Source organism: Pseudophryne corroboree, chromosome 7, assembly GCF_028390025.1.
Source record: "Pseudophryne corroboree isolate aPseCor3 chromosome 7, aPseCor3.hap2, whole genome shotgun sequence".
NCBI lineage: Eukaryota > Metazoa > Chordata > Amphibia > Anura > Myobatrachidae > Pseudophryne > Pseudophryne corroboree.
The window spans coordinates 81,209,265-81,232,701 of NC_086450.1; the positions used below are offsets into that span (position 1 = coordinate 81,209,265).

At 43.2% G+C, this 23,437-nt stretch overlaps 1 protein-coding gene across 4 annotated transcripts in view; it reads left to right on the forward strand.

The window, feature by feature from the left end:
- CCDC141 (coiled-coil domain containing 141) overlaps positions 1 to 23,437 on the forward strand; it is a 337,148-nt gene that overhangs the window by 301,051 nt on the left and 12,660 nt on the right. For 2 of the 4 annotated variants that reach the window (XM_063933345.1, XM_063933347.1), the window contains 5 exons: positions 1,395 to 1,535; positions 3,524 to 3,718; positions 6,967 to 7,150; positions 8,555 to 8,667; positions 9,933 to 10,804. In XM_063933345.1, the coding sequence (XP_063789415.1) occupies positions 1,395 to 1,535; positions 3,524 to 3,718; positions 6,967 to 7,150; positions 8,555 to 8,667; positions 9,933 to 10,804 (1,505 nt within the window). The remainder of the gene's footprint in view (positions 1 to 1,394; positions 1,536 to 3,523; positions 3,719 to 6,966; positions 7,151 to 8,554; positions 8,668 to 9,932; positions 10,805 to 23,437) is intronic. The other 2 variants (XM_063933348.1, XM_063933346.1) reach the window with 2 other exon arrangements.

Below are 23,437 nucleotides of genomic sequence, written 5' to 3' on the forward strand. Positions count from 1 at the left end.
GGAAAACCACACAAGCATGGAGAGAATATACATACTCCACACAGATATAGCCATCATGGGACCCGAACCCATGACCTCAGGTTTGTGAGGCAGTAATGCTATCCATTACACCATACATACTGCCCCTTTCTAATATGTGAGGTTTAGTGCTAAATATTGCATACAGATCCAGCCAAATAGCAAGGGTAGGAAGTGAATATATGATTCAGCCATATAGCAATGATGGCAGAAATTTGGGCCTTGGATTGTTTTAGTATGGAAAGAACACATGTAGATTTTGTTTGAACTTTTGTAGAAGGGAGCTAATTAGCAGGAACAGCTTAGGACTTGTGCACGTGTGCACTGATAATAGTCATGACGGCTCTGTGTATGGATAGCGGTGGTGCAGTTGTATAGATGGATATCAGCATATAGGGAAAAGTATGCATATTGTTTGAGGGGAATTGTGTCCTCCTTTCATGCAAATTTGAATCTGCCCTATTTTGTGCAAAACCGAGACAATCAAAAGTCCTTTTATGGGATATTAAAAAGAAGCTGCACATATACAGTCTTATATAGCAGTAGGGCCAGCTGCATTTCTAGAGAGGAGAAGGCCCATGGGCAGGCTCTGTCTGGGCCCCCTCCTCTCTAGCTGGCGGCAGCACTTAGCTCTGGGCACTAGGGTCCCTAGAGGATCCTAGCGCTGTCCCAGAGTCTACAGCGCATGTGCAGAGCTCCAGTAAAATGGCACGGCAGCCATCTTCCCAGTGATTATTCTACTGCGCATGTGCGAAACACTGGGAAAATGGTGCCGCACCATTTTCACAGCCATTTCAGCAATGCTGCTGCAGCACCGCAGGACTCTGGAGGGTAAGTATAAAAAATAATGGGTTCAGGGTGTGCAGTGTGGGGACCTCCGGGGACCCGTGTGCATCGCACACAATGCACCCATTATAAATATGACAGTGAGTAGGGCTCTACAGAGTGTGTAAACTATCCAATGGTTACATGATCTTGGAAAAGACAGTAACTGATATGAGTACATCATTTTAAGTGGAATATATTTTCATTTGTGTCTAATTAAACACTGATAAGGATATACGCTCACATATTCAATAAAACCAAGGGATTTGGCATCTGTCATAGCCGTCCCCAATGCCCCCTTACTTTCATGAGTTTTAAAATAAATATTGGGGTGAGGGCGGGGGGGGTGAACAGCGCACAGCCTGGAATATCTTACATTTAATGAAGGTTACCGCTGGTACGCCATTGAGCTGATTTTGTATTGACTTTTGCTAAATGTACACATCAGACCTTATCGAATGGGATGAAGATGAAGATGAAACCAATAAGATGCAGTGTGTGGGTGGGACATGTTGTCTTCATGTAACAGAATTGTCTCTCTATCATTTCAGCTAAAAGAGTCATTTAAGGATCTGAAGAAAAAATTTAACAACTTGAAATTCAACTACACAAAGAAGGCTGACAAAGGGCGGAATCTGAAAGTAATTAAGAACCAGATACAGCAAGTTGAAATGTATTTAGAAAAGATTCAGGTACATGCAATAAAACAACTGTCATACTCATGTAAACTCTTTTTCAGTTTGATTAAACAATTTGTAATTTTAATGCTAAATGTTCAATCAACTCAGGAGAGATAAGTGATTATTATTCTGCTATGGATTGTCAATGCAGATGAGGCATTCTGTACATTGTATATTAAAAAGGATTACAGTGGATATACAATAGCATGACAAGTAATTTGCCCATACATTTATAAGAATGGAGTCTTTGAGCTTCACTGGTCTCATTCCCAGGGGTGGTGCGAGGTGGCGGGTACTGACTGATGAGCTTGGCCTGGGCTTGATGGAGGGGCCTGGCAGGGGCCAGGGTCAGCTGCTGGGGGGGGGGGTCAAATGACTTTCTTTATACAAGCGGTATTGTGCATCGTATTTTTTTTCCCCTGGTGGGGGTCTGGTCATGCACCCCAAATTTGGCCACATCCCCTTTCCCAGTTCCTTGGGCCCCATTCAGATCTCGGCGGCCCTATTCATTCCCAACTGCACTTCAGGAAGATTTCAATAAAGTGGAGGAGACGTCCTGACAATATAAGCACATAATGAGTGTTCAACATTAACCAAGAAACCAGGGCCATCTTAGTCTGCTTATGCATAAAACAGTGACACTGAGGGGTACATTTACAAAGATTGGAGATCTATTTAAGATGGGATGTTGCCCATAGCAACCAATCAGAATCTACTTCTCATTTATCTAGCACCTTCTAGAAGATAATTCCTGGAATCTGATTGGTTGCTATTTGCCAACATCCCATCTGAAATAGAACTCTTAATAAATTTACCCCTGGGCATTTGTGTATCCCCATTAGGGGCAAAGATCACAAGAACACAATGGAAGAGATTTTCCCAAGGCAACAATAGTTTCCAGGCTTCTTGTTCGCATAGAGAACATAGGGGGAGATTTATCAAACCTTACGCAGAGGACAAGTGGAGGTGTTGCACACAGCAACCAATCATATTCTAGTTATCATGTATATAGTACATGCTATAAAATTCTAGCTTTAGTCTGGTTGCTAATATAGACAATAACTCCACTTGTCCTCTTTAGAACCTTTGTTAAATCTCCCTCACTGTGTCTTACACAAAGAAACAGCAAATAGGAGAAAAGAGACAAATATTTCTACAATAATATATACAAATTAATGTCTGTCATTAACTATAACTAGAGTATATTGGACCCTAAGGGGGACATGTACTAAGCAGTGATAAAAAAAAAAGGAAAAGTGAGCCAGTGGAGAAGTTGCCCATGGCAACCAGTCAGCTGCTCTGTATACTTTTATAGTATGCAAATTATAAATGTTACGTCAATGCTGATTGGTTGCCATGGGCAACTTCTCCACTGGCTCACTTCTCCACTTTTATCACTGCTTAGTACATCTCCCCCTAAGTTAGCAAAACTGCAACTGCTTGCGACCGCATGCTGGGGGCTGCCCAGCACAGGGCAAGGTTACCCAGCATGTTAATGGCCACCAGTGATGTGATCGCAAATGAACTGCGATTACATAGCTGACTCCCACAATACAAGGATAGCCCCCTGTCTGCGCAGCCTAGCTGCGAGGGCAGGTGCACCATGGCCATTTTTACGTGGCAACGGCAATTTGCACCCTTCCTCTGGAATTGAATCCCCAACCAAAGAGGGAGACGTATCAAACCTTGGAGAGAGATAAAGTATCAACCAATCAGCTCCTGACGTTTTTTTAAACACAGCCTGTAGCGCGGCAGTTAGGAGCTGATTGGCTGGTACTTTATCTCTGTCCACTTTATCTATCACCAAGGTATGATATATCTCCCCCTCAGTGGAAGATTTACTAAAGCTTTTAAAAATGAAATGTGGTGATGTTGCTCATAGCAACCAATTAGATCCTAGCTATCATTTTTTATTGCATCCTAGAAAATGATAGAATCTGATTATTTGCTGTTACAGTAATGACGCATAAGTATCAAGTTTTCTTTAAATTTTTTTTCAGGCTTTGAAGAAGAAAATTGATAATTTAGAAAAAAAATCATTAGGACGCGCTCTTTCTCAGCACATGCACAAAGCAGATATTATTCAGGAGGCGCTCGGCGAGCTGCAGAAATCTGTTAATGAGTTTAATGGTGTTGTGAACGATTATAAAGTGTACCTTGAAATGGCTGAAGACCTACATCATATAATGGAGGAGGTAATTGGTACTGTAATTAATCATTATAGGATAAATGATTAATACTGTATCTGCATTTGCTCCATTTGTTGTGTTTTATTTGAATAAATGTGGGTTTCACAGAGATGAATATCTGTTTATACTAATATGTTGTGTGTGTGTTTGTGTGTATATATATATATATATATATATATATATATATATATATATGTGTGAGATGAGCGGGTTCGGATTTACCCGCATCTCAAAATGGCATCTTATTGGCTCTCTGATGTCACGTGTTTTGGTTAGCCAATAAGAAAGATCTGGATTAATTCAACCCCACATTAATTCTGGCGTTAAGAACCGAGTAAATCCGACGCTACACATCTCTAAAATATCTATCTATCTATCTATCTATCTATCTATCTATCTATCTATCTATCTATCTATCTATCTATCTATCTATCTATCTCTAGATATATATTAGCTATCTATCTATCTCTATGTATATACAGTATAGCAGCATGACGTGCGGCACTCCGTAGTTTAAAAAGAAATACACTGCACAGGATTGCATCAATATTTAAATTTTATTGATTTTCAATAAGATTGAAATGTTGATGCAATCGTGTGCAGTGTATTTCCTTATAAACTCCGGAATGCTGCACTTCATGCTGCTATATACCTTCACATGCAAGGTCACCAAGGAAAGTGTTGAAATGAATTGGGAGTGCCGGACCACACAGCTCTGTATGTGTGTGTATATATATATATACATATATATATATATATATATATATATATACTGCTCAAAAAAATAAAGGGAACACTTAAACAACACAAAAATTGTAACTCCAAGTCAGTCAAAATTGTAACTCCAAGTCAGTCAAATCAAACTGTCTACTTATTAAGCAACACTGATTGACAATCAATTTCACATGCTGTTGTGCAAATGGAATAGACAACAGGTGGAAATTATAGGCAATTAGCAAGACACCCCCAATAAAGGAGTTGTTCTGCAGGTGGTGACCACAGACCACTTCTCAGCTCCTATGCTTTCTGGCTGATGTTTTGGTCACTTTTGAAAGCTGGCGGTGCTTTCACTCTAGTGGTAGCATGAGACGGAGTCTACAACCCACACAAGTGGCTCAGGTAGTGCAGCTCATCCAGGATGGCACATCAATGCGAGCTGTGGCAAGAAGGTTTGCTGTGTATGTCAGCGTAGTATCCAGAGCATGGAGGCGTTACCAGGAGACAGGCCAGTACATCAGAAGATGTGGAGGAGGCCGTAGGAGGGCAACAACCCAGCAGCAGGACCGCTACCTCCACCTTTGTGCAAGGAGGAACAGGAGGAGCACTGCCAGAGCCCTGCATAATGACCTCCAGCAAGCCACAAATTTGCATGTGTCTACTCAAACGATCAGAAACAGACTCCATGAGGTTGGTATGAGGGCCCGACGTCCACAGGTGGGGGTTGTGCTTACAGCCCAACACCGTGCAGGACGTTTGGCATTTGCCAGAGAACACCAAGATTGGCAAATTCGCCACTGGCGCCCTGTGCTTTTCACAGATGAAAGCAGGTTCTCACTGAGCACATGTGACAGACGTGACAGAGTCTGGAGACGCCAAGGAGAACGTTCTGCTGCCTGCAACATCCTCCAGCATGACCGGTTTGGCAGTGGGTCAGTAATGGTGTGGGGTGACATTTCTTTGGGGGGCCGCACAGCCCTCCATGTGCTCGCCAGAGGTAGCCTGACTGCCATTAGGTACCGAGATGAGATCCTCAGACCCCTTGTGAGACCATATGCTGGTGCGGTTGGCCCTGGGTCCTCCTAATGCAAGACAATGCTAGACCTCATGTGGCTGGAGTGGGTCAGCAGTTCCTTCAAGATGAAGGCATTGATGCTATGGACTGGCCCGCCCGTTCCCCAGACCTGAATCCAATTGAGCACATCTGGGACATCATGTCTCGCTCCATCCACCAACGCCACGTTGCACCACAGACTGTCCAGGAGTTGGCGGATGCTTTAGCCAAGGTCTGGGAGGAGATCCCTCAGGAGGCCATCCGCCACCTCATCAGGAGCATGCCCAGGCGTTGTAGGGAGGTCATACAGGCACGAGGAGGCCACACACTCTACTGAGCCTCATTTTGACTTGTTTTAAGGACATTACATCAAAGTTGGATCAGCCTGTAGTGTGTTTTTCCACTTTAATTTTGAGTGTGACTCCAAATCCAGACCTCCATGGGTTAATAAATTTGATTTCCATTGATCATTTTTGTGTGATTTTGTTGTCAGCACATTCAACTATGTAAAGAACAAAGTATTTAATAAGAATATTTCATTCATTCAGATCTAGGATGTGTTATTTTAGTGTTCCCTTTATTTTTTTTGAGCAGTGTATATTGTGGCATTGTCTAAAAGCTCTAAAAAAAAAAGAAGAAATATGCAGGTATAGAAAACTGGAACAATTGGGGCCCAATCATTTTAGCTAGTGTCAAATGTCAGTCTGGTACATCTGCACAGCACGGGAATAAGACACTTGTCAAGTATCAGGGATTTGGGACAAAGGGCGGTATGCATCAGTCATTGCATTCACATCCCACGCCTCATCGCAGGCATTATGGTGTCTAGTAACGCTTTATGCATGAACATTTTACTAAAGGACAGTTCTCCCAAGTAAAGATGTTCTTTGCAGTGTGGGGGCTTCCGGGTTTATGACGTCTGTGCATGTGCCAACGACGCATGCGCCGCAGGGGGTGCTGGGAGGGATCCATTTGGATCCCACTCAGAGGGCAATTCGAATAGAAGCCCATAGGCTTTTATTGGGTAACTGAATCTGAATATAATGTTACCCATCAGGTCCAAACTTCAGAATGTATCGCATTCAGGAACTTGGTGCATATGCGAAAAAGCGTCCAAACCTCCGAAAAAGACATTTTCAGAGGTGTAACCACAAATTATCATTTGATGCATCCCGCCAATCATTTAAAAGCGATACTAATACTAAATGAATGAAAATGTGATTAATGCAAATCATTATCTATCAAAATTAGTTGATGATTACCTAACAGTAAAGGAGCTTCAGTGGGAACTTGTCAAAGGTGGGGGGATACTTGGCTGAGAACATGAGCTATTTACATGATGTCCTGTACCTCCAGGAGCTGCAGAGGTCGCCGCCACCAGCAAACCTTTTCCGATATTTACGATGAGGCCAAAGCTCCCTTCCCCTTTTAAATAGAGAGTTTACCATAAATTAACACTTTCTTTTTTCTCTAACAATGAAAGAGCCAGTTTTGGTGTGAAGAAGCCTGTGCGACGGTCGTCAGAGTGGGGCGTTATTCTGCAGACTGTAAAACTAGGGAGGCCGTAGAGGTTCTTGTGAAGCAATTCAACAAGTTTGTTCAACCAGCTCTTCCGCAACAGGAAGAAAGAATCCAGCAGATGATCAATATTGCAAAACATATATATGGTAAGTTTATGCTGATCTTATACTGTTCCTGATTACTCTAAGCTTCTCTAACATTAGTGCTTACTCTTAACTGGGACCCAAATGATGTCAGTGAACAAGCAGATCACACGTGTACTGTCTGCTTTGCATGAATAAAAACAAGATTGGGAGAATGCTCTGTACGCTAGCCATCAGTTTGGATACTATTCATCAAACTAGGCCCTGTTTTGTATACTAGGCACCAGATTTGGTTCATGATTGTGCAATAAGCACCAGATTTGGTAAATCATTTTACACTAGTCACCAGATTTGGTTCATGATTGTGCAATAAGCACTATATTTGGTTCATCATTGTACACTTGTCACCAGTTTTGGTTCATCAATGTACCCTAGTCACCAGATTTGGTACATCAATGTACACTAGTCACCAGATTTGGTTCATCATTGTACACTAGTCACCAGATATGATACATCATTGTATACTAGTCACCAGATTTGGTTCATTAACATACAGCGGTCACCAGATTTGGCTCATCAATGTACACTAGTCACCAGATTTAGTTCATAATTGTACACTAGTCACCAGATTTATTTCATCATTGTACACTAGTCACCAGATTTGGTTCATCAATGTACCCTAGTCACCAGATTTGGTTCATAATCGTACACTAGTCACCAGAGTTGGTTCATCAGTGTACTCCAGTCACCAGATTTGGTTCATCTTTGTACACTAGTCGCCAGATTTGGTTCATCATTGTATACTAGTCACCAGATTTATTTCATCATTGTACACTAGTGACCAGATTTGGCTCATCAATGTACACTAGTCACCAGATTTGGTTCATAATGTAATTAGAATGTAAGCTCTCACGAGTAGGGCCCTCTTCCCTCATGTGCTTATACTTTTCTTACTTTAATAATCCTCAACTTCCCAGATCCCGCATTTTTGTGGCCACCTGGAACTTATCTCTATGTTGTTTACTGGTGTAGATATGTTTAGTTACCCTGTACTTGTCCTATATTGTCTTCAACTGTAAGTCACTGTTTTCCTGTTTTGATTATGTGCATATGTACTCTGTAATTGGCCACTGCGGAACCCTTGTGGCGCCATATAAATAAAGGATAATAATAATAATAATAATAATAATAATAATAATAATTGTACACAAGTCACCAGATTTGGTTCATCATTATACACTAGGTGCAAGATCTGGGTCAGCTTTGGACAGTGCTGGCAAGAGAGGTAGAGGGCCAAAGTTCTCAGTTCTTCATTTACATTCAGGTCAGAGTTTAGGTGTATATTTTAATTACTGGATATATTTCCCAACACCAAGCTAGAGTTGTACAGTATCTGTGTATTTTACAGTGCATGTGTTAGCCACTCTCTGTATTATGTATCTCATGCCTATACCTGTGTGTTTGTAGGAACAGAGGATGGCATAAAGTATGTTGAGAAAACATTAATAAAACACAAGGAGGCTCTCAACTCTGTGAATGAATTATGTATCTACCTGAAGGAGCTAGAAGAGAAATTGGAGGTAAAGTAGTATACACCTCACCATCATTGCTACCTACAGAATCATTGCTACCTACAGAATCTTAAAAGAATGACCCAGGCATTGAATAATTCTATAACACTGTAAATTGTCTATATCAGTGGTTCCCAAACTTTGTCGAATCACAACGCCCTAGAATCTCTGCATTTTATTCAAGGCACCCCTAGGCTGAAAGTTTCCTATTGAGATCATCAGCAAAAATTCTTAGATTAAGAAAATTGTGCTTAGCTGCCATCTGTAGGTTCTGGTATGAGGCACTGGACATGGTCACACTTCTGTTTGAGGATGTAGTTCAGATTGGCAGTCACCAACACTGTTCTTACCAACTGAGCAGACAAAAAACTGTGAAGAGAGGAGAAGTGGAAGACGAGGGAGGATAACTTGTGGTACAAGTGGACAGTGGGCTGTGGGAGCAAATAGGAAAAAAGGGAAGGGAACATATAGATTGGGGGAGGGGTCAGTGGGTGACAAATACACAAAGGGAGGGACAGAGAGGCACATCTGAGGAGACAGCAAGACAGATAATATACAGGTTGGAGACAGAATAAGACAAAGGTGGTGACAGACACACAAAGGGAGAGAAGAAACACAGAGGATGGAACAAATATGGGGAGGTGGGGGATGAATGAGGAATAGTGTCAGGGGTGAGCGGGGGAGGTGTGGTCTGCTACCATAGTGCGCTGTGTGTAGGGAGCTACAGGGAGTAAGAGGAGGAGTAGAGTGGATGGAGCGTGCAGGAGGGGAAGGCATTCCAGATACAGTATATGTTAAGGGGATGTAGTTCATATACCGGTGCTCGAGATCCCCACGGTCAGCATGCCGATGCCAGAATCCTGAACGCTCAAAATGCCACCAGTTGGAATACCGACCCACAGGATCTATTCCCATTCTGCTGCCGGGATCCCAGTGTCGGTATACTGACCTCCGAGATCCAAGGTAGCCGGCATACCATACCCAACCCAATGTTAAGCAGTGCAGCCAGTGCTGATGGGCGCATGCTGCCTCTCTAATCCAACAGGCAGAACAAGACCCACCCTACAAAGATGATAACCCAAATAATTTATTTTGGGACATGGCACTCCGGCATGTGCCCTACAGCACCCTAGGGTATCACAGCACCCAACTTGGGAACCACTGGTCATTTCCATGGAATAGCTCAATTTATTATTCTAAATTGTAAAGTTATATAAAGACTATCAATTCTGAACATATATTTGGATAAACTGTAATACTTTCTTTCCTCCAAGGAGCCACAGAAAGCACCAGAAATCTCACTCAGTGACGAGAGAGAGCTCCCATTGTCTGCTAAAGACGGTAATATACTGGCAGATGCGGACTTGCAGCCTGAATTGCTAGCAGAAGAAGCTGCATCTGGTGATGAATATGAGTGCATATCACCGGATGACATCTCCTTGCCTCCGCTTGCTGAGACTCCCGAATCCAATCACCCTCAATCTGAAACAGAGCAGGATGAGCCGAACTGTTACAGCTCCCATAGTATGCATGTCAGCTCCTACAGCTTGCAAATGCACATAAATGCCAGCGGCAAGAGGGTGATGGATGGTTCTGATTTCCTAACACCTGTTTCTGCTTACACTGACACATCAAGTCACAAAAGGGAAAATACTTCTAGTTATATTGACAGATTCTGTTCTCCCCCTGTTGGATACAAAACAGAATCTCCCTTTTCACACCAGTCGACAGTAGTCAATGAAACCCGCTATGCCTTGAGTACTTCTCCTGCCAAAGCAAAACCCAACTACCGTATGGTGAACGAGGTGCATGAGTCTCGTTTGCAGAGCAGTTCTGTTTATGAGAGCACGGAAAAAACAGAACAATTGCATGCCTCTGATAACACCGCTAGAACTAAAGATAGGCTGCATGCTGTCTCAGATGAATTCTCTGGTCTCGTGTTTCAATCAGACCCTGCCAAAAGCTGCCAGAGGCATATGGTTACCCAAGAAGCAATTAGAAGTGTTTCAGAAAAACACAACAGTGTTAGCCTGGCAGGACAGAGTCCTGCCTTCTCCAAGCTCCCACCTAACGTCACTGTTAAGGAAGGTTCTCCAGTGACTCTGGAAGTAGAAGTAACCGGATACCCAGAGCCAACTCTAACATGGTGGGTAGCTTATAATGAAGATAAAATATAGTTACTTATTCTTATTTTTTTCTATTCTTATTTTGTGTGCACTAATATGATTATAGAATGGAGGTGTTGTGTGCGTAACCGGAAGTTCATCATCAGTGGTTCTGAATCCAGTCCTCAGGGAACTTCTAATCAACATTTGAGCCCTGATATTATGGTGGTTGAACAAAAATAATACAAGCGATAACATTTTATGGAAAAATATAAGTTGTGTACCTATATTATAACTCGTATTCATCATGCACCGGGTCGCTAGCAACTGTGCTTGGTGCTGTAGGTTTTTTTTCTCTCTTTTCCCCCCACCTCCCCCTGTTCCTCCTGTCCCTCTCCTCCATCTCCCCCTAATACTCCTGTCCCTCATCTCTCCCTATTACTCCTGTCCTCTCCCCCATCTCCCCCTATTACTACTGTCCCTCCCCCTATTAATCCTGTCATTCTCCCACTATTACTCCAGTCCCTCTGTCTCATCTCCACCTATTCCTCCCATCACTCTCCCCATCTCCACCTATTCCTCCCATCCCTCTTCCCATCTCCACCTATTCCCCCCATCTCTCTCCCCATCTCCACCTATTCCTCCCATCGCTCTCCCCATCTCCACCTATTCCTCCCATCCCTCTCCCCATCTCCACCTATTCCCCCCATCTCTCTCCCCATCTCCACCTATTCCTCCCATCCCTCTCCCCATCTCCACCTATTCCTCCCATCCCTCTCCCAATCTCCACCTATTCCTCCCATCCCTCTCCCCATCTCCACCTATTCCTCCCATCCCTCTCCCCATCTCCACCTATTCCTCCCATCCCTCTCCCCATCTCCACCTATTCCTCCCATCCCTCTCTTCATCTCCACCTATTCCTCCCATCCCTCTCCCCATCTCCACCTATTCCTCCCATCCCTCTCCCCATCTCCACCTATTCCTCCCATCCCTCTCCCCATCTCCACCTATTCCTCCCATCCCTCTCCCCATCTCCACCTATTCCTCCCATCCCTCTCCCCATCTCCACCTATTCCTCCCATCCCTCTCCCCATCTCCACCTATTCCTCCCATCCCTCTCCCCTTCTCCACCTATTCCTCCCATCCCTCTCCCCATCTCCACCTATTCCTCCCATCCCTCTCCCCATCTCCACCTATTCCTCCCATCCCTCTCCCCATCTCCACCTATTCCTCCCATCCCTCTCCCCATCTCCACCTATTCCTCCCATCCCTCTCCCCATCTCCACCTATTCCTCCCATCCCTCTCCCCATCTCCACCTATTCCTCCCATCCCTCTCCCCATCTCCACCTATTCCTCCCATCCCTCTCCCCATCTCCACCTATTCCTCCCATCCCTCTCCCCATCTCCACCTATTCCCCCCATCTCTCTTCACCATTTCCCCTTCACATAACTGGAAATATTTGAAGTATAAACAGCAATATTATATCCTTCAATCTCTCTAACCAGTCTCCCCTTCTTCCTCCCATATCTCTTCCGCATGTCCCCATATTTCTACCATCCCTTTTTCACCTTCTCCTTCTGTCCTTCTCTCCCATCTCCACCTGTTCCTCCCATCCTTCTTTCCTATCTGCCCTTGTTCATTCAGTCCCTCTCCTCCATCCCCCTATTCCTCCCATCCCTCTCTCCCATCTCCCTATTCCACCCATTCCTCTCCCCCGTCTCCACTATTCCTCTTGTACCTCTACCACCCATTCCTTCCAGCCCTCTCTCCGATCTCCCACTATTCCTCCCATCACTGTGTCCCTATTCCTTCCATTCCTCTCCCCCATTTTCCCCTTTTCTTTCTGTCCTTCTCCCCTGTCTCAACCTTTTTTCTTCATCCCTCTCCCTTGTCTCTCCCTATTTCTCTCATTCCTCTCCCCATCTCTCCTTATACCTTCTGTCCCCCTCCTCCATTTCTCGCTATTCCTCCCATACATCTCTCCCATCTCCTCCTGTTTCTCTCATCCCTCTCCCCCATCTCCACCTCTGCCTCCCATCCCTCTTCCCCGTCTTCTCCTATTCCTCACATCCCTCTTCCTTGTCTCTCCCTATTCCTCCTTATTCTCTCTCTCCCCCATCTCATCTTATATTCTTTCTCTCTCTCCTCTGTCTGACCCTACATTCCCCTAACTTCTAGTACACATTACTAGAGGTCTAGTACATAGACCTTTAGTACACAGACCTTAGACTGACATTAGGCTGCTTAGTACTGTATAACAACTAAATAAACTAAAAGGTTTGAAATATATCCCATTTGATACATCTCAACATGAGATATTATCATTAACATGGTGTGCATACTTATCTACCTCACTACAAGTTATTGGCCTCTGTTACAAGCCATTATAGGCTCAGAAGATGCCATGTGCATACTGTAAAGTAAAGGTCATGCACCCAAACCACATCCAGCAACAGGATGACTGGATTGCTGTCCTCCCAGCTATTCTGCAAAATGTCATTTCCACAATGTACAAATGTAAAATGCAAAAAGTGATCCCAATGTGGTGTGGTTCAATAGATCTACATTACAAAGATAGTCAATAGGTCTACATGTAAAAGGTTAAGAGGGTCATAAGGTCGACATGGGAAAGGTAGACAGTAGAAAAGGTCGTCAGGGTCAGATTGACATGAAAATCGTTTACACTTTTTTGTGAGTCATATTGTATGTTTCACCATCTCTGAGCCAAATTAGTGGAAACTTGTACCCTCATGGGCTCGCTTTGCTCGCCATGCTTCGGCCAGGGTGCCTCGCTCCGCTTCCATAACACTTGGCACAGGTTACTATTCCCAGTCGTAGTCATTGTGGATGGTAAATGATGAAAAAGTTATTTTAAAAAAACAATATTGTTGACCATTGCCATGTTGACCTTTTGAACCTGTCGACCTTATGGGGTCGATCTATTGACTGTCTTTTTACTGTAGATCTATCAACCGGATACCTCCCAAGGAATGGGCGAATAAAAGTGGAACTAAAAAATTCTATGTTCAGATCTTAGCACCTATGCAAAATGACTTGTCCCCACCATGGAACTCAGGGTCGGGATGTAATCAGGATGCCGGCGGGCGGAGATCCTGGCGGTCAGAATACCGATGCTGGGATCCCGACCACCAGAATGCCGGCAGTGCTGCCCCACCACGGAACTCAGGGTCGGGATGTAGTCAGGATGCCAGCGGGCGGGGATCCTGGCGGTCAGAATACCGATGCTGGGATACCGACCGCCAGAATGCCGGCAGTGCTGCCACAGCTATTCCCACTCCTGGGTGTCCATGACACCCATGGAGTGGGAATAGAACCTGTGGCGAGCGTAGTGAGCCACTGAGGCCGCAGCGTGGCAATCACACGCTGCGCTCGCCCCCTGCCAGCATTTTTGCAGTCAGGATCGTGGCTCAGGGAGTTATTCAGGATTGTTAGCAAAGCAAAAAAGCACACAACTGAGCAAAACCATGTTGCACTGCAGGTGGGGCAGATGTAACATATGCAGAGAGAATTAGAGTTGGGTGGGGTGTGTTCAAACTGAAATCTAAATTGCAGTGTAAAAATAATGCAGCCAGTATTTATCCTGCACAGAAACAATATAACCCACCCAAATCTAACTCTTTCTGCACATGTTACATCTGCCTCACCTGCAGTGCACATGGTTTTGCTCAGTTGTGTGCTTTTTTGCTTTCCTAACAAACCTGAATCAGGTCTTCAATTCAAGTAAAATTGTGCAGTATTGCAGCAATGACATTCATTACCAGTGGCGGCTGCAGTGCAGTCCAAAAACCAAATAGGGGAGCCATACCAAGTTACCAACTGCCAGTGAGTCCTGGCTGGCGATGTTTGCCAGTGTCTGGGATGGCAGTTGGTGTGGCTCCCCTATTTGGATTTTGGACTGTGCTGCAGCCCCACCTCTGGAGCCCCCACTGCTCGTTAAGGATGACAAACTTCATAAACGCAGAATCCTGTTTCTTCGTTTTCATCTTACACAGTACTATCTACTTAATATCTACTCATTCACAAACTTTGGAGTTACTGTAACTTTGGAGTTACTGGAGTTGGTGTTAAACTTATCTACTCCCAGTTTTAAAATAAGTTATTCATTTATTTCTAGTCCTCTTACAAATGACTTTGCATGTTCACGAATATGTAATTCAAGTGTCTTTATTGCAATAATGCAGGTTTAACAGCATGTTTACAGTATTTTGAAATTCTGCTATTTACTGCAGAAGAAACCTCAGCCCAAATGTAATAGCTTTTTTGGCTAGATAGCTGCTAGATTTAAAGAAGCAATTAGTTTTAACACAAAAGCAACTTGGTTTTGCTTTAGAACAAATTGCCACTTTAAGGGGGCAGTTTATCAAATAATGGGAGTCATTCCGTGTTGATCGTAGCTGTGCTAAATTTAGCACAGCTACGATCAGGCACTCAGACATGCCGTGGGACGCCCAGCACAGGACTAGTCCGCCCCGCATGTCAGTGCCGCGCTCCCTCCCTCCCTCCCCCGTAGAAATGCAAAAGCATCGCACAGCGGCGATGCTTTTGCATCTCAGGAGTTACTCCCAGCCAGCGCAGCTCCTGCGACTGGCTGGGAGAACCTCTTCGCTGCCCCGGGTCGCAGCGGCTGCATGTGACGTCACGCAGCCGCCACGGCCCGCCCCCCCAACGGTCCGGCCACGCCTGCATTGGCCGGACCGCACCCCCTAAACGGCAGCTTCACGCCGCCGTTCATCCCCCTCCCGCCCAGCGACCGCCTCTGCCTCAGAGGCGATCGCTAGGCAACGACGGCTGGCATGCGTCGGTGCACTGCGGCGCCGGTGCATGCGCAGTTCCGACCCGATCGCTACGCTGCGATTAACTGCAGTGAGCAATCGGGTCGGAATGGCCCCAAATATTTGTTGGTATTCCCAGAAAACAATAAGGATCCCCCATATGGACTCTGCAGGGATCACAGCAGATATCTCTGATAACTGCCGCAGTCCCTTCATTTCTCATTGCAGCCGCAACCCTCATAGGTTTCTATGGGGGCTGCGAATCTGTCAAATTCACCAAGCTCCGCAATCTGAAACATTATGGAGCTTGACCCCAATAGGATTAACGCAAATTCCATATGGCAGTTTCCTAAAGTAGCCGATGGGCTACTGTATCACAAATTCTCCCAAAGAGGGAGCCTCTGGCTTCATCTCTGCCGGCCCCAGGTGATGCATGCGCTGGCCAATGGCCGCACGTGTGCGATGGCTGCCGGGGACCGAAACCAAGAAGCAGTGCGATAGTGTTACGCTGTCACACTGCTCTCAGCTCTTCACCAGGACGGGCTCATATCGGAGCTTGTTTCCCGGCAAAAGCTTTTTAGTAAATTTGTGTGAAAATATTAATTTTCACTGCAATTATACGCAAAAACTATCACAATGGAATAAAAAAAAGTGGCTTATGATAAATATGTCCCTAAATCTAGCGTTATCTTGCCGAAATTGCACCAGTGCCCACAAAGGGCAAGATGTTAGATTTGGGCCCACATGTTTATTTTCACAGGTATAATTCCATCTTCATTCTTGGTCCACGCGAGGTTCCCTGAGGGTCAGTGTGAAGCCCACCGTATCCCTAATGCAGCATGGTTCTCCTTTAGTTTTAGTTTACATTTAACTTCAATTCCAGCAGCGCAAACCCCACAGTATTTTTCTTGCTTTAACACTACATTCCACAATGTCATTTAACACAGAGATTCATACTTAAAAATGATCAGCCCATTCTACGTGTTTGTGGCAGGATAGAGAACCTGGTTTCAACTGAACCATTAAATGAACTGTTCTTTCTCTGCATGATTTGATTATTTACAGTGTATGAGGTCTTTTATTTTCCCTTTGCATGAAATCGTTCTGTGATTCACCATCATTTGATCAATTTTTTTTTAGAAGGCCATTTTCAGAACCAGGATATGTAGTTGTGAGGCAGGTTACTAGCATAGTACCTGTAGTAATAATAATTATCATTTACAAAGTTTTGACTCAACCGAGACTAGAACAGACTTTGGTACAGAATGTCATCCACATATTTTTAATAAAAATCTGTTATTGAATCAGTTGTGTGTAATAATTTTGTTTGCTGCAAACATAAGCAATACTCCATCCCGCCCATGTTGCTGTTACTGCTAAATTTTGGGCTGACAGTAATAAAATAAGTACCCAAGTGCCGCCCCCAGAAAATAGTGCCCCTAGGCAAGTGTCTAATGTGACAGCTGTGTAGACAGTTCACTGGCACTGGGGTTGTACATAGGCATTCTGCTGCCTGAAATGGTGAGTGAAATAGCAAGCTTCAGCCCTATTTCACAAATCAACCTTACTACTGTACAGAACATGTACAGTTTACTTACATCATTACTCCATGGGGTAAATTTACTAAGATGGGAGTTCTATTTAAGATGGGAAGTTGCTCATAGCAACCAATCAGATTCCACTTCTCATTTATCTAGCACCTTCTAGAATATAATACCTGGAATCTGATTGGTTGCTATGGGCAACATCCCATCTTAAATAGAACTCCCATCTTAGTAAATTTACCCCCATGAATCCAAACGTGGGATCCGGTCTCTAGGTCGACAAAACTTAGGTCAACAATGTCTAGGTCGACAGTAAGTAGGTCGACATGGCTTTAGGTCGACAGGGACTCTAGGTCGACATGTACTAGGTCGACATGACAAAAGGTCGACATGAGTTTTTAAAATGTTTTTATTTTTTTCACTTTTTCATACTTCACGATCCACGTGGACTACAATTGGGAACGGTAACCTGTGCCGAGTGCAGCGAGGCACCTTGCCTGAAGCATGGCGAACGAAGCGAGCCATGCGAATTTGGGTTCCTGGTGACTCTACGAAGAAAACGACACCAAGACCCCCCAAAAAAACTCATGTCGACCTTTTGTCATGTCGACTTAGTACATGTCAACCTAGAGTCCCTGTCGACATAGAAACCATGTCGACCTACTTACTGTCGACCAATAGTGGTCGATCTAGACACTGTCGACCTAAGTCTAGTCTATCTAACATACCACACCCCCCAAACGTATAACCTTTGCATTATGAAAATTGGATTTTTAAAGTAGTTCTCTAAAATATGCAATATGCAAATTTGATAATCTTTAGTTTGAGACAGCTGCCTCAGTTTGTTGCATGAAAAACACACCCCTAAATGCCACCCACATTCTACTGAAATACTTGGTGCTGCTGTGAAATACTTGGTGCTGCTTGGGGTTATCTTATCGGTTATAAATTGTTTGGTCACTGACCACTTCAGAAGTGGGGACGCAAAGACTAAGAAGATGAAGATTAGTAACTGGTTAAATTTGACACTTAAGGGATTTGTTTATAAGTGGGTTATGTAGTGCATCTGAAATGATGGAGTGCGGAGGCACTCTGTGTTCAGTATCTTTTTCTCGCACACCGTAGAGGTGCGCAGGACGATGAGTATAGATAACTTACTGCAAAAGTGGTGGAACCAAAAATCTTCTTAAAGATGTCTTTGACTCAACAACAATACAATTTAAAAAAAATTGTATTTTAAAAAAGTAATATTTTAGTTCTGTTAACAAAATTTCTTTTTAGTCCTTTAAAATGTTTTTTTTTTTTCTATTGTTTTGCTTTCCTGAGCAAATACAGTACATTTTTTATGGTCTTTCTCTCCACTGGAGATGGAATAAATTTCTACTTTTTTATTGTGGCAAATAAGACTACAGAGTGTATAGAATAAATGAAACGAGTATAAACTACTAATTTACTGGGGGGAGAGATCATGCTAAACAAATCTTATTGACTTTTATGACTCCGTGACTGAAATATTACATCAAGGGGGTGTCTATTAGAATAGATCTAAAAAGATCTATTCTTTTTCTAATAACTATCCCTGTAAGCATTGCTCCATTCAGCGCTTTATTAATTTTTTTCCACTTGAATTTTAACCATTATAGAGCTGCTTTATATTCAGAGATGCAGTAAACGTTTTTCCTTTTATCAAATTCCATCCCTGGAAGAGATGACACCAAATGGGGTGATTTCAGTGTCCAAACGCTCAGACTAGGGTCCCAACTAAACTGTCAGGTCCATGTATTTTTCATCCTATCTACAAGCGTACCAGATGAGGCAGCCATGTTGGGCACACTAGGAAGAGTACATATTGGGAGGTGAGCCATACAAGGGCCCAATGCATACATGCAGCCATACTTACAGTATCTTATTGTGATGCGACATGCTGCATAGCGTGCAAGGCTGTGACTATTTGCAGCCAGCAAATGCTTAATTAATTCCATTAGGAAATAATGGAGCGATCGCCAGCTGTGAATAGCCGACAAACTGGCATGTCATGCAGCAAGACGTGTTGCAGCATGGTGCATCGCAGCATAGATGAGCATGCATTCATCTCTATATGAGAAAATGGACACTTGTGTGTAGTATGATATACCCTGTATGGAAAGATACACATGAAGTATACCCTGCCCACGGAGGAACCATCCATTGCAACCATCTGAGGTACACTGTGTAGCTTGCTGATGGCAGGGTGTGCAATCAGTGGAAGTACCCATTACAGGAATAGCACATATTAGGACGGAAGTACGCTTGAGGGGTAGACCAGGGGGGAAGTCCTGATGTTCTCAGCCGGAGGGATGGTAGGCTTCGTCCTGGTGATCTCATGGCAGAGGTGAGGAGAGGCCACATAATGATCCTGAGCTGCAGTGCTTGTTAAAAATTTCATTTTAGATTCTAGAGTAGTCCAAAATCCAAATCCATTTCAACTCCGGTCCTAACTGCATCCGTGAAATGACATCCTTCAAATGCATTCTTAACGAATGCAGGCCAAGGCCCTGACTCAACTTACTCCTTTTCCACTCCAAGGTCACTGCACAGTATTTTTTCCAAAAAAGAGAAAAAAGTACTGTATGGTGCATCAATTTCAAGATAATGTGTATTTATATAAAAAAAGTGTCATAAATTGGATACATACACATACTTAAACCACATATATACTATCAAGCAAAAGCATCCAAAAACAGGTATTCTGTGTTAGGAACCATACCATGATAGCTGTAAATGCCAAATTGCTTTCTCACAAATATTTAAAATGCCCACTCTAATATATATTGTAAACGCCTGCACATCTTATTACCATGTGCCATGAATGTGCACTATACATAGCAAAACACTGCATCCCATAAGAGAAAACAATACACCCACACATTATCTGAGTTCCAAAGCTCATTGATGTACAGGTATATATTTGTTATTAAATGATTATGGATTCAATATATTACAAAGTACAGTATACCTATAGTTACAACTCATACAGTAAGCAGTTAATACATACAGTTACATGCAGTTACATTTACAGGTACAGTTACATACAGTTACAGTTACATGCCAGCATACAATACCATTCCCTCAATGTATCTTATATCTCTATCTCTATGTAAAGTAATGTTGGGACTCCATCTTCCTCTGAGACCAAAACAGGAACTGCCTTCCTGTGTGGTCAGCAATGTGTTATCTAGTTTTGGGGGAGGGAACTCTCTCTCATTCCTGATGAGTCACTAGTCTCTTTGCATATGCTAATCAGGTTCAGCCTTGAAGACATCCAAAGGGGCTGGCCTGAGCTTCCCGTCCACTGTCCTAATAAGAGTGATTTTTAGCTTTCATACATGTAATCATAACTATTTGTTGCAATGTCCTATAACTTAATAACAAGTATCAAATTAATCTACACATTAATCTGGTTGCTTTAATAGTAAATATGACAGGTCTATCTTGTTTCGTTCAAATAATACACATACATGACATTACTTCATTATATATAATTTTAAATCATCATGATGTCTGGCGCTTGATATTATTATAATTATGTACTGTATGAAATAAGTGTCGAATCCATCTCTGTGGCATGTCCGTGTAAATGCGTGTGTTACCATATATTGCTGTGCTCGCTGCGCGTATTTGCAAGTATAGCGACTCATAATGTGTGTAGTTTGTATGTTCTCTTTATGTAATATTTTTTACTTTGACAGTCCACTCTTTGGCAGTAAACAATAACTGCCATCAATTATTAACATAAGAAAAAATATTTCATACCATAATCGGTGACCTAGACACAAGTATGTATGCATTTCGCAAATCAGACACTTGACTATATTTGGGGAAGACGGGGAGGAGGACGAGGCATCCTCTATATGCACTCGGCGGTCACGAGACCACTGGTTGAGTGTGGGACAACATTCAACCTATAGAGTATGCTGGGACAGTGCTTTGGCCTATAATGTCTGATTTGTGACAAACATTTCACACATACATGTACCTACGTCTTTGTACACTGATATTTGGATTCGATTGAGGTTCTGCTGGGTAGATGAAGAAGACACAAACAAATCGTGACAGTGACATATAAAATTTTCATAATCTACATATTCCTATCATTTTCTGAACATTGTTTCCATTTCTGGAACGTATGCTAGGTCTGTTTAATCACTGAACAAGGGTTATAAGTAGTGTCCTTCCTAAATAACATAAACCTTCGGAGTTCGGGGAGAGCCACTCATAAACCTTTCTTCCACATATATTAATGAGCTCTTTATCTGCAATGTGTGAATAGCCATTGTCTGATTGTTCCTGATTACCTCTGAACTCCATAACTACTAGAACTTTTTCTCTGACTTTAACAACCTGATCGGCTAATCCTGGGATCCTATAAGGAAATCACTCCTTCCTCCAGAACCAGTTCCAGTCCCACACTCGACTCCTCATAAAAAAAACCTCGCAAAAATAGAATATCCTGAAAAAAAATGTTTGTCAACGGGAAAGAGAGAAAAGAGAAATAGAACAAAACAACTCTTGTTCATAACAAATCAATTACAATGACTGGTCTTTCTGCAATCCATTAGTACGCTCAGGTAGTGTTCAACAGTGCCGCCTCTCAGTCTTCATGGAACAGAGTCTCTGGTGATACTTTTCCGATCTCACTCCATTTACGAGTTCCTTCCGGACTACCGACTTTCCTGCAATGGGAATCGTGGACCCAAGTCTCTCTCTCGGTTACTTTCACTGGGATAGTGCTGTCAACAAAACTTGGTATGGTCCTTCCCACCTGTCTATTAGGCAACCTGAGCGTAAGAACAATCACACAGTCTCTTGGTTCACAATCAAGACAGTTAGTATTTGGCATACCAGCAATCAACAGTTTCAAGTTCTTTTGTCAAGTTCTCAAATGCTAGCTCATCTCAATAAGGTACTGTACTGTCACCTCATTGGTGTATTTCTGATCATTGTGCGGATCAATTATGACATGAGGTTGTCTTCCAAAAACAACCCAAAAAAACACAAATACCAAAACACAAACAAATTTCGAAGAGGGTTATTCGTTGAGTGAAGATCTGGGAGTGGTTCCGAAGCTACATAATACTAGTGGCAGTATCTATGATCACAATTTCAAGCTTTGCTCCTACTTCTAGGGGTACCATTATCTACACACAAATTTCTGCACAATTTTTCTTTGCGGTAACCACAGCAGCATCCGTGGCGGCAGGAAATGCCTCAACCCAGTTTGAGAAAACATCAGTGCACACCAATACATAACAATAATTCCTGAAGGGTGTTAACTGTATGAAGTCGATTTGTATTTCCTGAAAAGATCCGTCTGCAGGAGGGATATGGGATTGCTCTGTTGTTATTGCTTTACCAATATTCTTCCTCAAGCAAGCAAGACAGGTCATTGCTCTCTTACCTGCATGAGAATAGAATCCTGGCGCACACCAGTAGGCTCTCATCAGCCTACACCTACCCTCTTTGCCTAGATGAGTCAGACCATGTGCCAACTCAGCTAGACTTGGAAGGTATGCTCTGGGGGCTACTGGCTTACCGTGTCCACCTGCCCACAGTCCTGAGGACTCCTGGCCATACCCCTTTGTCCTCCAGACTGCCTTTTCCTGTAGGGAACACATTTTTTTGTATCTTAATTTAACTATCGTGTGTTTGCAATGTAGAGTACCATGAGCATAACTCAAAAAAAGAAAAAAGAAACATCTCTAGAGGAGAGAAAGAAGAAGAAAATGAAAAAGAAAATGTCAGGTTTGCCATTCACCAACAGGCATATCAGTGTCTATACAAAATTTCCCTTCACCAGTATTCCCATTCTCCACCCTTTGTGCATGACAAGGCACACTGCAGTAATACTGGTGTCATTGTGCTGTTGAGATATACTGGGTTTGGGCAGAACTCTGAAGGACCTAGGCATGTGGAGTTGAACTGTACTTGGGTCCATGTATTGTACTACCCTGTGTGAACGCAAAAGATGAAGAGGAAACTGTAGAGAAACAGAATAGAGGTTGGTGACAGATGAGTTTGTAGAGGTGAAGGAAGATTTTATAAAAATTTGACAACTGGATTGGGCACTACGGGGAAGTGATTCTCTACGTGGTCTATACCCCTATAAAAAAATTCTGTGTGTCTTATCTCTACTGGGACTATCCCAGCCATCAATCCAGTGTCCTGTCCATCCTAAAGTCATAGGGAACCCGGTATCTGTGAGATAATTTCCTCTACCTGTGATGGACATGCATCTAGAACAGCAGAATGCGACATTAGTCTTCAAGTTTTGTCAAAGGGTAATGTTGCATTTATTT